Source organism: Syngnathus floridae, chromosome 1, assembly GCF_059516105.1.
Source record: "Syngnathus floridae isolate MCC-2025c chromosome 1, RoL_Sflo_1.0, whole genome shotgun sequence".
In the NCBI taxonomy this organism is placed as follows: domain Eukaryota; kingdom Metazoa; phylum Chordata; class Actinopteri; order Syngnathiformes; family Syngnathidae; genus Syngnathus; species Syngnathus floridae.
Genome location: NC_142413.1, coordinates 26,889,844 through 26,905,723, shown reverse-complemented (window position 1 = coordinate 26,905,723; position 15,880 = coordinate 26,889,844). Strand labels below are relative to the sequence as shown.

The window sequence follows — 15,880 nt, the reverse complement described above, 5'->3', positions numbered from 1 at the left end:
AAAGAGGGGTACGGTGAATGCGCATATGAAACTGGTGGGGTTTGGTACCGCCAATAATGTTAAGAACCACTGAATTAGGGAGCTACTGCTTTTTTTACCTCCTGTAATAGTCTATGATAGTCTAAAGAGTTTTGGTATACACTCTTGTTTTTGGTAGGAGCTTTTCACAATATTCCTTCTGCCTTCTCAGAAGATTGTTTCTATAATTTGTACTACAACATTTTTTTGCTAGGGAATTTACAGTCCTGTCCTCTAAAAAGTGTTTATATATGTATTTTTCGCATGCATTCACTATCGTCCCGCTGAAACATATTTTCCTCTTTGCCTAAAGCTTTGTCTAGTGACCAGTGCTTATCATAAACTGTTTGCAATGTTTTTAGAAAGGGTTCCTCAAAAACACAATCCGATTGTTGTTCAATATTTTATGCACTAAACATCTTTGCCAATTTTCAGTTATAATTCTTCTTCCGTTGGTTTTTGGCACAAAACTTTTTAGATCGCAAATGGAGAAGAGTGACAGATGTCCGAGATGTGTCTCCTATTAAAATTCCACTAATTATTCTCGTGTCAGTTGTATTTGTAAAGATATTATCTACGTCTTACAGTTGCACTATGTGCAGTGATTCTGCTTGGCCCAGTGATTATTGGACAAACCCTAAATGCATGCATTATCTTGACAAATTCATCAGTTGAAGTTGCTACTTTGAGTAATAGCCGCATTCGTCCATTGCATTACAATTGTGATGACTCTCCATATCAATATCTTCATTTGGGTTGTTTGATCTTTGATGCTGATTTATTGCCAGGTTCACGTTGTCATGAATCTTAGCTAATTTAATCAGTTTTTGAAGATTGAAATGAAGCTTCTTTTTTTGATTGAGCAGAGCTTTTTTTTTTTTTTTTTCCTCAGGACTTGTCATACTTGATTTAGCAAATTTCTCCAGCTCCTCCAATACTCTAATCTGCACCGGTCTGGTACTCTGTGGAGATGATCAGATTCAGATTCACGTAGACTTTGAAGTTTACCATTCAAGTGAAATATCCACGCTTAAAAATCTCCTTGTGATTCAGGTTAAAGTTTAAGTCCCAATGATCGTCACACACACATCTGGGTGTGGTGAAATCTGTCCTCTGCATTTACATAACCCAACCCCGTGTGATTTTGATCCATCACCTGGGGGAGAGGGGAGCAGTGAGCAGCAGCGGTGCCGCGCTCGGGAATCATTTGGTGATCTAACCCCCCAATTCCAACCCATGATGCTGAGTGCCAAGGAGGGAGGCAATGTGTCCCATTTTTATAGTCTTTGGTATGACCCGGCCGGGGTTTGAACCCACAACCTTCCAGTCTCAGGGCGGACACTCTACCACTAGGGCACTGAGCTGGTAGCGATCAATTAACCCAAGTTACAGAAGATCCGACAGCTCAGAAACCAGAGCCCATTTTTCCGTTTTTGAATACTGCACATGTGCAGGTCCTTCCTCCCCACCTTTCACTGTTGTTTATAGGAAACGCCTCCACACTCGCATGCAAGAGCGCCATATTTGAAGTTGTCTTTGTGGTATATGGTTTTTGCTGCTTCGCTGGTCTCCAAAAAACACTCGGTGGTCGGTGGCTGTTTTCAGAAAAATAAGCAATTCAGGGACCACGGCTGATTGGGAAAAGATTTTATTCAACCGATGTCAGAGTGAAGTCTTTCCAAAAAGTTGAGTGGCCCAAGGCATGGATGTAAAAAAGCCCTCCCCCCACAAGAGGGAGGGAGCGAGCGAGCCCGCGCTAGAGCGAGCCCCCGCTGGAATGAGAGACCCCTGCCACCCGCTAGAGCGACCCCCCCTCTTGTCAGGCCCGTAGCTTTTATACCTGACAAGAAGCTGATGTCACGACTTTGGGTAACAGCTGTAGTTTTCAATCTACTAGTTTACTTCAGTCCTAAAAAGGAGATCTTGACCAGCGCTGTTGGTGATGGACGGCAACAGCCACTTTACCTTATTATATATAGGATTGCACACATTGCTGAAACTGAATTCTCCCTGGTCACGGACAACGGCCCTTCTATCTTCTACTAAGTACTTATACATTACTGAAACCAAAGCTTCTCTGTACAGCAAATATAGTTTGATAGTCTTACTACTACTAGTGGATCATCTAGTGCAACATACAGATACGCATAAAGTTCAAAATTCACTTCATTCCCCCCTTCGGGACGTTACAAATGTCCCGAAAACAGTTTAACAAAAGATGACATCAGTAAACAACCAAAAAATCTTCTCCCAACCAAATTTTCTATGGTCACGTTTACAATTTGGCCTATACCTGCACAGCCTAAATTATGCTCGAGGCAGGTTATTTTAACTAGGAAAACTCAAACTATTTATTTAGCCAATTTCTCCCTGACAACAATCTGAGGCCTCTCAGGAACCACAAGTAAAGAAAATTGAAGTCCACATTATACAGACGACGGTACCACCCCCCTTAGGTAATACCCTTACAACGGTGACAAATTGCGAAGTAATAAATTTGGTGTGGCCCGTTAGAAGCCCCAAAAAGCTGCCGGCCCTTCCTCAAGAAAAAACCTCGCCAGTCTAATGGCAAGGAAAAAGAGGAAGGCCCTTTCTACCATCCCCAGTGGTTCCCTTCACCTGGTGTCAACCAGGTGTAAGGAGCCCTGGCACATTACAATCCACAAAACAGTATGAGCTCACAAAACAGTATGGAAATAAAATGACCTATCCACCGACCGCTAAACAGTCAAACTGCATTAACATGATGTTAATATGTGATGAATTAAAGTAATGCAACATGTGGCCATTTGATAAAGTAATGAAGGACATAATATTGACGCAATATCACAGCATACTGCAAAGTTGAAACGCTCTTAGTTTTGCTCCCTTGCATATGTATGTTTCTGTTGATGCAAATCCAGTCCACTGAATGCTCAGTAGTGAACCGCGCTGGGATCACTGCCCAGGGCCTGCTGTCCATCCAAGATCTTTATGTCCACTTCACCGTCCTCAGAGTCACTTCCCAGGCCCCGGTCAGCGTCCAGGAGTTCTGCGATAATTGGTAGCTACTGCCAGTATTGAACAATGGCAACAGCACAAAACCTTGAGTTGCAATGAAAAAAGTAGCAATGCCCAGCGTAGGCCGGAAGTCCTCCTGCCCCCCTTTGGTCACCCCTAGTAAACGACATTTCCATAAGCAGTCGTCAGCAAACAAATTCTTCTCCTCTGGGGTTGTTTGGGGCACGGGGACGATTGGTGGTCATCGTCTCATCGAAGTACTCAATAGAACCTCCGAGCGTTCCCGGCATCTACTCCTATGATCCAGAGGCCCACGTGATCCTTAAAACAAACAAACAAACAAACAAACAAACAAACAAACAAACAAACAAACAAACAAACAAACAAACAAACAAACAAACACTCCTCCTGGGGGGAGTGTCTCGTCTTGCTGTCAGTCTCGCAAGATTTCTCTTGTAGCAGAGTAACTGCTAGCCATTCAAGTTAGCCTTTCCTGCTGCAGCTGTCACTGTCTGAAGTCCTGTCAATCACGTCTCAGCAATCACTCTTTCCCAGTCCAAATACTAATTTTCTCTGCAAATTTCCTCTTTGATTTAGATTTTTTTCAATATCGTCAAATTGGTACCAGTCCCGTCAGTTTTGTCCAACCAATTTGTGTATGTACCTTATCTTCGTCGAAATGTGTTCTTAAATACTTTCCCTTTAATAGCAGCTTTAATGCATTCATGTGTTAAGAAATTTTCCCTATTCCTTGTTTCTGATCCAATTTCCTATTTTATTTAATTACCTTCCAAACATTTGTTGCCTATTGTGCTGCAGTCTAATCCCTATTAGCTTTATGATATGTCATCATTCATGCTTTTCCGTTGATAGACCTTAACCCTTACTGTCGCTAGATTGTTACCACGCTTTGCTTCCATTCCAGATTGTTATCTCCCATTAACTTTGCTTTCGAGATGCTTCTTCTGCTCCTTCCATCACTGCCTGTTGAATTCTGGCACGTCCTGTTAAAGCCTCAAAAACAAGTGAATCCGAAAAAACACTGAATGTCACAATTAAATTTTATATCTACTTACTCATTCAAACGTAACCCCACCCCCCTTTGACACATTCACCCAATGTGTCATTAGGCATCCAAAAAGGAACCGGCAAATGTCCTACCACATCATCATATGTCTTGCAGCCAGTCCTGTCGAACCTTGCACTCATCCAGGACCGTCATCCCCAAGTTCCTGAAAATTGACTGTGCACCTCACACTCGGCAATACCAACAACGGACACTTGTACTCACAAAACTACACAGGCATCGAGTATCTACTAAATGAAAATAGACACACAATGAATCATGGCGCACGGGGATTCCGTCCTGAAAATCATCAATTATCATAAAAATCAAAAGGGTTAGGGTTAACATTTTCACGGGAATTCAACCTAAACTTTCCGAGACTGCAATCGACAGCCTGCAAAAGTAATACAAGTTATAAAACAACCAGCAATCTGCTCCTCCGCTGGCGGTTGATGCTGCAATAAGTCAAGTGACACTCAGAAACAAAGCCAAGCTCGCACTTGCCACAAGCAAGCTTAAATTTCAATTGTATGCTTGTCATTTACATAGTCTGTCACCCTGTCGGGTGAGTCCAGGTTTGTCATGTCATATCGTCCATCGTCCAATGTTTGATATTAGTCCTGTCTTGTCCATCCATGTTGCTGAATTCGGCCTTCTCCATGAACTATTTTGCTGTTCATGGTGCCTCTGATTAACCATCAGCTGTTAGTCATCACTCTTGGGTGTTCCCATCTCAGGTGAGAGGAATCTTACCCTCAACTGTGACCCTTTCATACCAACTCCAAAATACTTTGGCCTTTCACACTGCTCCCAACACATACACTCATTCCTAACCACACAAATGCCACTCCATTTGTTTCTATCACTCAAACCACAACAAACAAATTTAGTATGTGTAAGTGAGCAGGCAATCAGTGAATACTAACAGTAACCCTTCATTTCCGGATGTTCTCCCCAATTAAATATTTCCTACATTCATACCTCACCTTTACCGTAAAATTGCCAAATAAATGCCTAAAAAATTCAGTCATTTCCACTGTTGAGCATGTTCATAGGTGAGCATGGGGGAAGAAGCAGCCTCAGATGGTTCCTAAATAATTTTTGTCTTAATCCATCGTTCTGATCGAGCAGCCGGGTAAAGAGACTCCTACAGTCTACTCCACCACGTTATTTTCACTTTGCCATATTAAGGCCTTTGTTATTCGAGGCCTATCACATTTGTCATCGCGTTCACTATCACTTGGTGTGACTCTTAGCAGTATTAGTAGTAGCAGTATTATTCTTAACTGTCAACAGGTTTCATGGGTGTTATTCCTTGATTTTATCGAACTTGTTTGACACCAGAATTTCCCCGTGAGGTGTGATTAACTTCTAATTTATTAATTAGCTCCATTGAACAATCTAATCACCTCTTGACTGCATCCTAGTGGGTCCTAATGCCCTATTTTCCCTTCTCCAAAGTGTCAATGACTAAATGTCTAATCGTTAAGCTGGATGGGCTAAATGTGATTCTACTCTTATTTCTTACAGTTTTAGCCGATCTGTTTTATCCAAATTTAATCTCCGAGTATGATGCTTTTCCTTTTTCTGTAACACTACACATTTTGCTCCTTATTTCTTTATACGTCTTTATTTATCAAGACTCCTCAGTGGTGTCAAACTCAGTGCCCAAGCAAGCTTCCCTCCACTCTGACCCAAGCTCCACCAGTTTTGATAACGTCCCAGCAGCTTGATGCATCTTTCAGGTCTCATGTGTCTTTCGCCGGACCTCATTGTCAAGTTGTTGTCTTTGGTTGTAGTCTCAGAGTCAACTCATCTCTCACTCTTGGATGAGTCCATTTTCAACTGAGTCCATTCTCATCTTGTAAGTTCCTTCACTCTTTGTAGTTTTGCATCCGAGCGTTGTGCTCCCCCGTTGTGCTCCCCCCAGCACAAATATAGTCCTTCTTTGGTCTTGCGAAGGTCAAAGGTGCCTCAGAGCCATGCACCGTTTTCTTGTTGTTCTCCGCTGTCGGTGGAGTCTCGGGATCGAGTTTCAGAGTAACTGATGACCACTGAAAGAGACAGACTGGGATACCAAACTTAAATATCGTCTCCCAATATGCCATTAATTTCATAGTGCCTTTTGTTAATCAAACTTCAAATTCTACTATTCTTGACAATGTAATACACTTGAGAAAGACGGCGCCTTTCCTTCATGAGCTCTCGGATGTATTGTGATGGACCTCATTTGAGCCATTTTAAATTGGCAGATTACCCCAAACTTAAATTGCCAGTCTTAACTGTGATTTCTCTCAATTATACTGCAATTTCCAAAAGCTCATTCTATTTTCAGGCTACATTCTATCGTTTGTTTTTCCTAACTTTGATTTTATGCCATCCTCTTTATTACCTTTCCTGATTTGAGCCTTCAACTTCTGATAAAGTTTCCAAATTGTGCATAGCATCATCTCCATTTTGACCTAAGTATTAATGGTGTTATGCTCACTTTACAGATATTACTGAACTATCTTGAATCTTTAAATTCACTGCCACTACATTGAAAGCCATTTCTCAGCTGTTCACTTTCCCCATGCTCCTGTTAGGCTCCACTATTCAAACCTAGGATGTGATTTTCATCTAAATTTCTTACTTTTGGACTTCTAAATCGCTCCTATCGCTAATTTATTTGTACCGAGTAGACTTTTACAAGGGTATTAAGAGAACCAACAGATTACTTCCAAATCCAATATCTCCTCGTTGGCATCTCCTCCTCTATTTTGGACTTGCTGCTTTTGACCTGTGAGTCTTGTTACATAGGCGCTGGTCGCCCTTGTCGAGCCAAAATTTATGAGCAGGCTCTCCGTGAATACAATTCAGTCCTATGTCTAAATCCAGAGAATTCCTTTAATTCTAGCTGGCACTGTGGCCCTCACTTGATACCTCTCTTGGCTCATAAATTAGTCTTCACCTGTTAGACGGCTGTTAACCATTCATTCTAAGTTCAGTCTGTGTCTCTTTCTCCTGGAGACAACGGATGTCTCCGCTGTCGGGTTTTTTATGCAAACAGAAAATCTGAAATGTTAAGGAGAGTCCCAAAGAAACTGAGCCGTAGCAATAATTTGTTTTCGGTTTTCTCATCCTTTCAACAATTTAAATTAACAAGTTGTGGTTGTCTTTAAACAATTTCCCATTTCCCTCAGAATGCTAAAACGAGCTGGCTCTAGTTATTTACGAGCGGACCACACGCCTCTCGACATACCTACATACTCATCTATATTGGTGTCGTATTGATTAACATACGCATGCTTCTTGTTTCTCTTGTTAGACAGCTATGGGACATTAATTTTCATGGGTTGCAGTTACCTCAGGACCTCCACTGTTGGTCATGCATTCTTTTGCCCCTCTCGCTACCAGAAAGGTAGGCCCCAAAATGGGCATTACTCCGGCCCCGCGCCCCGCCCCCATGTCACCCACACGGGGAGTGCCTAGCCTTAAAACACGGTGGGCAGGTACAGGTTGGCCACTCCCTGTCCCGCCCCCGAAGCCAGATTCCCCTCCCCGAGCGGGCGCCGCAGGCGGGCACGCGCCTCAGAGCACCGAGAAGCACACTATCCTATCCATTCCATTTGTTTCTTCTACAAGCACTCACACGCACTCAAGAGCACACACACTTACTCACGATCGCGCACACGCGCACACACACACTCTCACATACACACACCCATGGATACACTCACACACACACACACACACACACACACACACACACACACACACACACACACACACACACACACACACACACACACACACACACACAGGGATCCCACACGTCTCTGCACGCGCAGACAATCACAAACAGACGCCATTGAGCGATAAACGCTCACGCACAAACATAGAAGACAGAGCAGGATTCGAATCCATTCCACATTTTGCTGCTTGCCAACTGCTGCTATGCAGTTTGGTGTTTAACAGTGCAGATATGCACTGACAAATATGCACGTCTTACTTAACTTTCGTTTCGTTTCGTTTCTAATAGCGCTTTATATTTTCCCCTTTATTTTCTGCTGAATTTAACTTAAGTGTGCACACAAATTACTTTTCCATCATGGTATACCAATCCTTGCACTCTGAGGCCTCATTGCCACGTTTTCCCTTTTTCACACAGAGGGATTTTCTCTACACACACAATGCCGTCCAGCACCTATTTCCCAAACGCGGTCTGTACAGGCTCAAGTTTATCAAACTTTGACAGATGTGCATGCTATTATGACACGTCCCCATAGAGGAATCGAACCGCAAGCAGATCGTATCAGCTTAATCAATATTCAAAAACCGCCAGTCCTTCGTTTTACCTGGGGGCCTCTTACACCAGCATTTAAATTGACAAGCCTTATAACTCACATACACCTCTAATTCGATCAGTGCCCAAACGACGTGGCTTCGCGCGCATCATTCTCTTCGGCCCACAGGTCGCTAACCTGGCCGGATATTCCTCCATCCACTCACTCTCACGGTACGGATGCCAAGGTTGCGCTCGATCCTATTGGCCAAACGCGGTCGACGCAACCTCCCTTTTGCGCCTGACTTTGGCAGAGACTAGGCTCCCACCGGACATCTCGGCTATAGCCCCTGGCCCGTGTGGATTCACCCGTATCTTGTCGCAGCATAGTTCAATCGTACCCGTGTTTCCGCCACAATCACACAGCTAAAATTTCGATCCTCCGCGGGACCACTGAAACGACTAATTTCCACGTCCACGTTTTATGGGACTTCCTACTATTTTCTTCTCGTGACAGCCGACCAGCGTTGTTCTCGACAACCTGTCCTGTTTCACATTCGCCCTCCCTGGAGCGTTTATTTCTTCTCGTTTATCATTCTCACCAGACATGTCATTCATACAATTCCCAAAACGTTTTGTTACTGTTCCCTTTTTATTTATTGTTTTTTATTTATTTATTTTTTTTTTCTGTTTTTATTTTACTTTTCTTTCGCTGTCTCTATTTGGGGCCACTCCCCCTTCAAAAGTCGCATTATGACGGCTTTTGACTAGGAGAGACAATTTTCCCTGGAGCCCGCCGTGGCCCCATCAGATCCGTTTAACTGCCCTCCGTGCGGGGGACAACGCTCCCTCCCCCCCTTTCCAAGAGCGAGCATGCTGCGGCGACTTTGAGTGCAAGCAACTCACCTCAAAACAGGTCGTCGGCTGGCCGCTGGATGCTCGCGGAGAGAGCGGACGGGAAGGTCCCCTGGAGAACACGAATCCTGTTCGTGACGCCAAAAATGTGGTATATGGTTTTTGCTGCTTCGCTGGTCTCCAAAAAACACTCGGTGGTCGGTGGCTGTTTTCAGAAAAATAAGCAATTCAGGGACCACGGCTGATTGGGAAAAGATTTTATTCAACCGATGTCAGAGTGAAGTCTTTCCAAAAAGTTGAGTGGCCCAAGGCATGGATGTAAAAAAGCCCTCCCCCCACAAGAGGGAGGGAGCGAGCGAGCCCGCGCTAGAGCGAGCCCCCGCTGGAATGAGAGACCCCTGGCACCCGCTAGAGCGACCCCCCCTCTTGTCAGGCCCGTAGCTTTTATACCTGACAAGAAGCTGATGTCACGGCTTTGGGTAACAGCTGTAGTTTTCAATCTACTAGTTTACTTCAGTCCTAAAAAGGAGATCTTGACCAGCGCTGTTGGTGATGGACGACAACAGCCACTTTACCTTATTATAGGATTGCACACATTGCTGAAACTGAATTCTCCCTGGTCACGGACAACGGCCCTTCTATCTTCTACTAAGTACTTATACATTACTGAAACCAAAGCTTCTCTGTACAGCAAATATAGTTTGATAGTCTTACTACTACTAGTGGATCATCTAGTGCAACATACAGATACGCATAAAGTTCAAAATTCAATTCATCTTCTCAAAGACTTCAAAAACAGGCTCTCTTTTGCGAAGACCTTCATCATTATGACGGTCATCAGCAATTTTCACTCAGAAGTCAAGCAGGGAACACTACATCGAAGCCAAACTCTCCAAAATTTGCAGAGTTTTAATCACGTTATGCACTTGCGCAGTACTTGGTGTAGTGACGTGAGTGAGCAACAAGGAAATAAAAGACGGAAAACATTGACAAGTTAACTGACCAATGTTGCCATTATTCATGCCGACAATGATTAGTTGAGGTTTTTCTGGTCTCACAGAGCGCGCGGTTTATACTATAAATTAATATATATATTTAAGACGACCTATTTAACAGTCCATCAGTAGTATGTGGGGAGAAATTTGAGAAATATTACAAAATAAATTCTAAATAAGATCCTCTCTAATACCTTGAAGAGATCTGCATACACAACACGAGTTTTTTTTTTTTGCCTTTCCCCAACGTATTATTTATTTGATACACATTCTAATACATTTTCAACCACAAGTGACATGCTCTCCAGTGTCTCACAAACAATGCTGTCTTCAATAAAAAGTGCCACTCCTCCATTATTTCATTATTTCAGTTCATTATTCCTACTCTTGTGCACAAATTTATATCCCTTGTACTTTTCTTCATTAATCCAAGTTTCAGATATTGCAATGATGTTAAAAGGTTTGGCCAAAGTCAATGGATAATCCTGAATTTTGTTTTCCAAAGTTGGCAGATATACTGGCATTGAAGTGAATTATTGACAGCTTTCTATCCATGCCGATGCGACTTTTAAACTGCTTCTTAGAGTAATATCCACATTTTTTTCTTTCCATTACAATAGTAAAGACTGTCATTGATCAATATCTTCTTTTGGGTCATTTGAACTTTTTGTGTGTGTGTGTGTGTGCTCTATGTGCATGTGTGTGCTTTATGTGCTATGTGCCTGATTTATGTTGGAATTATATACATAGTAGGTTGGTTGGCCTTCTTATAAAGCATCTCTGAACTGTTTTCACACTCTAATTAATAATTTCTGGTGTTATTCCTTGTAGGGAATCAAACGACTGCATCAATCATGTCTACCGCTCACTAATGTCCCAGCTCACCCAAAACCATGCCGACATCCGTCTTGCAGCCCTTAAGATAGCCAGCGAGCTTTTCCCCAAATCACATCACTTCCGAACACTCCTGGTGGAGAACTTCCAGGTACTGGGGAAAGTAAACATTTTAGCCTATATCAAATGAGGGCCGAATGTTTGAGAGTGTTGGCAAAGGCAATGAATGCACATTCACATCATGGTTCCTCAGTGTTCGCCCAAGGTTGCTAACGTTTGATGTTTGCCAAGCGTTCACTGAATGTTTATCAACAGTTTAAATGATTTTTAAACATTGTGAAACAGGCTTTAAATTAATATTCATTGTAAAAGTACTTTGTATGTTCTGGGTGAAAATCATAACTGCGAATGAAAAAGGTTGACTTGTTTGGGAGTGTGTTTGCTGACAGAAGAAACAGTATTAATTCTAAAGGGGACAGCTAGAGGCGGACATTTTTGGGAGATTATCATGGGGCTGCTAGTGAATTTTACTATTAATTACAGGGTCGGGCGGAGTTACAATTCAAGGTTGGATTGATTTTAAAGTGGAATGATTTGTTTTGATTAAGTCTGGTACGACTCAGTTCGAGAGGGTATGATTCAATTAATTTCTTGCCCTTTTAAATATTGTCAAATCCTGCACTTATCAAATGTAAGCGACCGGCTCTCCGTTTAAAGGGTTAAAACTCCTTTGGGCCCACTGCTCTAGCGCAGCTCTCATGGGGAGATGAGAGTTACGTAAATAAGCTAAGTTCGGAAAATATCCCTCTGAGTTCTGACCGCCTCTAAGAAATTAATTCTGAAGGAATCAATTTAATCTTTTCAGGATGCCAATCCCTCTAAAGTCATTTGAAGCTCGTGTAGAGTACCGTTTGTTTCGGACTAAACGTCGCTCCGGAATATAGGTTGCATTAGCCATAAAATGCACAATAACGTGAAAAAAAAACATATATAAGTCGCATTTTGGAGGAAATTTATTTGACAAAATCCAACACCAAGAACAGACATGAACTAGCAACAACAGGCTAAACGATAGGTATGCTAACGTGACATAAACACAAACGAAGAGCTGAGAACGGGTTATTCAAATAACTATTACATAAATAACATGTTTATAAAACCATCTGTGTCACTCCAATTCATTAAATCCATCGATCATCCTTTATGTCAACAATGCCGGGTGCGCGCCGCTGACGGCGGTTGCACTTCAAAATATTCCACAGGCCCATATAACGATGTATAAGTTATATATATAATAACTCTTAATTAAGCAATAATATTATCAAACCATCTGTGTCACTCCAAATCATTAAATCCATTGATCAAATTCCTCATCCTTTGTCAACAACGCCATGCGTGCGCCCTGACGTCAGCCTCGTCGTTATTCCGCAGATCTAGTATATAACTATATTGTAGCATAAAGAAATTACAAGGAAAAACTTGGGTTTGGTAAACAGCTCTTTATTTAACAAACAAGAGTTCAACGAGCCAACAACTACTGAACTGTAACGATAAAAACATATACAAGTTGCTACACGAAATAAAATATATCAAATAACTATAACATAAATAGTTCACCGCCACACGGCCCCAAGAAAGCATGGTAACGTGACATAAACACAAACGAAGAGCTGAGAACGGGCCTGACGTAACATTCAGAGTTATTAAAATAACTATTACATAAATAACACGTTTATAAAACCATCTGTGTCACTCCAATTCATTAAATTCATCAATCGTCCTTTATGTCAACAATGTCGGCCGGGTGCGCGCCGCTGACGGCGGTTGCACTACAAAATATTCCACAGGCCCATATAACGATATATAAATTATATATCAAATAACATATATACATATACATATATTATATAAGCAACAATATTATCAAACTATCTGTGTAACTCCAAATCATTAAATCCATCGATCAAATTCCTCGTCCTTTGTCAACAACGCCGCGCGTGCGCCCTGACGTCAGCCTCGTTGTTATTCCACAGATCTAGTATATAACTATATTGTAGTGTGAACAAAGTACAAGGAAAGACATGGATTTGGTAAACGGCTCTTTATTTAACAAAACAAGAGTTCAACGAGCCAACAACTACTGAACTATAACGATAAAAACATATACAAGTTGCTACACGAGATAAAATATATCAAATAACTATAACATAAATAGTTCACCGCCACACGGCCCCTAGTACCGGCGTCGACTTCCAGGCGTGTGGGGGCGTGGACTTCCATCCCTGGAGGTGGCACTTCCAGCCACGGAGGTGGCTGGGACCTCCATAGAGTAGGACTGGGCGTGCGTAGGAGCAGTGTCCGACCCTCATCCACCATCCCCGAACAGCCAGCTGCCGAGCGCCGGCCCCTGACTTCCAGCCACGGAGGTGAAAGAGAGCTCCGTAGAATAGGACCGGGCTTGCGTAAAAGCCATGTCCGAGCCCCATCCACCGTACCGGGACAGCCACACGGCCGAGCGCTGGCCCCCGACTTCCATCCACGGAGGTGAAAGAGAGCTCCATAGAGTAGGACCGGGCGTGCGTAAAAGCCATAATAGTTTTTCAAACCTTCTGTGTCACTCCAAATCATTAAATCCTTCAACTCTTCGTCCTCCATGTCACTTACAAACAAAGCCGCTAATGATGCCGGTAGTACTTGGGGACCTTCGTCAACTCCGTAATCCCGTGATCGAATCTTTGTCTTTTATGTAAAATAACCCCCGTGCCGCTGACGTCACTTGAAATTCAAATTACAGTAATCCCATGCTACATCGCGGTTCGTTTATCGCGGTTTCACTTTTCAGTTTTTATTTTTCGAATTTTGAAAACTTGTGAAAAACTTCCCATATAAATCGCTGCTCAGTATAAGTAGCCCCCCCACCCAAACTATGAAAAAAATGCAATTGATAGTCCGAAAAATACGGTAATCTGTTGAAACACGGCGTCAGAATGACCACGCCGTTTTTCTTCTGGCGGCTATCTTCCTTTGATATGTTGCACTTGTAAAGTCTCGGATATTTTAAGCTGTCGTTGTTAAGATCGCGGGGATTCGTTTACACAAGCGCGCTCCCTCACTTGCTGAGTCTTAAGTTAACTATTTTGAACCAGATATGACACTTCCTGATGTCAAGGATAAAAGCTGTCTTCACTTCAAAAAGAACTGAACGGTTTACAGTATGACTATGGTAGAGAAACAAGAGATTTAAAGTTCTAATTACTGCATATAAAACCATGCTCCAGATAGTTAATATGAAACAAACGATAACCGAATTAAGGATTTAGAGGAAATGTATCGAATAAGCAAGAAAAAGAATTACAAGTCTCGGTCATTCGAACAAACAACGATAATTCCACTCACCAATCTCAATAGTGCAAAAATTATTCAATCTCGAAGTTCTCTCGATTGCAAAACTCTCAAATAGTAAAAAGGGTAAGAGACAAAAGGTATAAAATGCTATTTGGTGGAAAAGTCGAGGGATCAGTTCTCCTTGTTCCAAAAATCTGAATTCAGTTTGAGAAGACAGGCTGGCTTAAAGGAATGAGAGGAGGACGCCTTAAAATGGCTTCTACCTGCTGCACCGAGTTCCCCATCTCCTAGTCTTTAAGCTTAAAACTTGACAAAGTCCAATTCTAAGACTCTAGAACTTCATCTTAGTAGATTTTGGTCTCATCTCATCTCATGATCACTACGCTTGTCTTTCGGGTTAGAGCACAGGTGTCAAACTCAAGGCCCGGGGGCCAGATACGGCCCGCCACATCATTTTATCTGGCACGCGAAGACAAATTGTGCATTGACTTCATGTGTCAATACTAAAATTGCAAATTGTCTTCACTTCACCTCTCTGTTCCCGCTCCCTCGGACTCCGAGCTATGTTAGCCAGCTAGCCAAACCACTACCGGACCCTCCTGCCTCCCAGCTCTGAGCCTGTGGCTGCTCGCTCTTGGCTCGGCAAACAACTTTGACCCAACTCTCTGGCCACTCGGCCGGCGTCCTTGGGGAGAGCACCCGCTCGCTGTGAGCTCGCCGGTCGTGGCTTGGCTGTGTGCCGCCATGACACACTGGGGCTTGCTGTTTGTGCGGGTACAGTCGCGATCGACCAACACCACCACCCACTGCACCAACATCACTACTCGGTCCACTGCTGCATCCATGCATTTCCCTGCCTACCAACTTCTAGCTAACCAGTTACTAGCCACTTCTTGCATTTTATCTGGATTATTCCCAGCTGCTGTCACGTCTCATCTCTTCCATGAACTATCACTTCTGCTACTCCGGGCTCCTATTCCATCAACTTCTCGCCCATTTGTCTACGCTGCTGCTGGTCTTCATCGCCTCAACTATAATCAACGTCTCCGTGCTGCTGCTGCCCCGTCACCCCCACCTCCCATACTGCCAACCTCAACAACCTCCGCCCCCCCCTCCCGCTCCTCCATCCATCTCCTTTGCACTGCTGAACTGTTGCTTCCGCAACAAATCACCAGTTATTTTTGAACTACTACTGGACAATAACTTGGATCTGCTCCTTCTCTGTGAAACATGACAACAGGCCCTGGATTTCTTTGCTCTCAACCAAGCCACCCCGTCCAACTACAGCTACATCGCCAAACCCTGCCTCTCTGGGCAACGGGGTGGCATTGCTGTCCTCCATAAGCAGTCCCTACCCATCACTGAATTCAACCTCCCATCTATTTCAACCTTTGAATATCTCGCTTTTTCCCTCCTTAACTCTACTACTGCTGTTCTCATCTACCGCCACCCCCAAAGTCACATCCGTCTTTTTCTATCTGAACTCTCTGAACTCCTCACCAT

General features: G+C 43.1%; 1 protein-coding gene across 6 annotated transcripts in view; it reads left to right on the top strand.

The window, feature by feature from the left end:
• The window catches only part of uvssa (UV-stimulated scaffold protein A), a 237,903-nt gene that overhangs the window by 24,982 nt on the left and 197,041 nt on the right, over positions 1 to 15,880 (top strand). For 5 of the 6 annotated variants that reach the window (XM_088391507.1, XM_088391482.1, XM_088391489.1 and 2 more), the window contains one exon: positions 11,030 to 11,183. The exons of the other annotated variant lie outside the window; for it this stretch is intronic. In XM_088391507.1, the coding sequence (XP_088247633.1) occupies positions 11,070 to 11,183 (114 nt within the window). In that variant the 5' untranslated portion in view covers positions 11,030 to 11,069. The remainder of the gene's footprint in view (positions 1 to 11,029; positions 11,184 to 15,880) is intronic. 6 annotated transcript variants of the gene reach the window in all.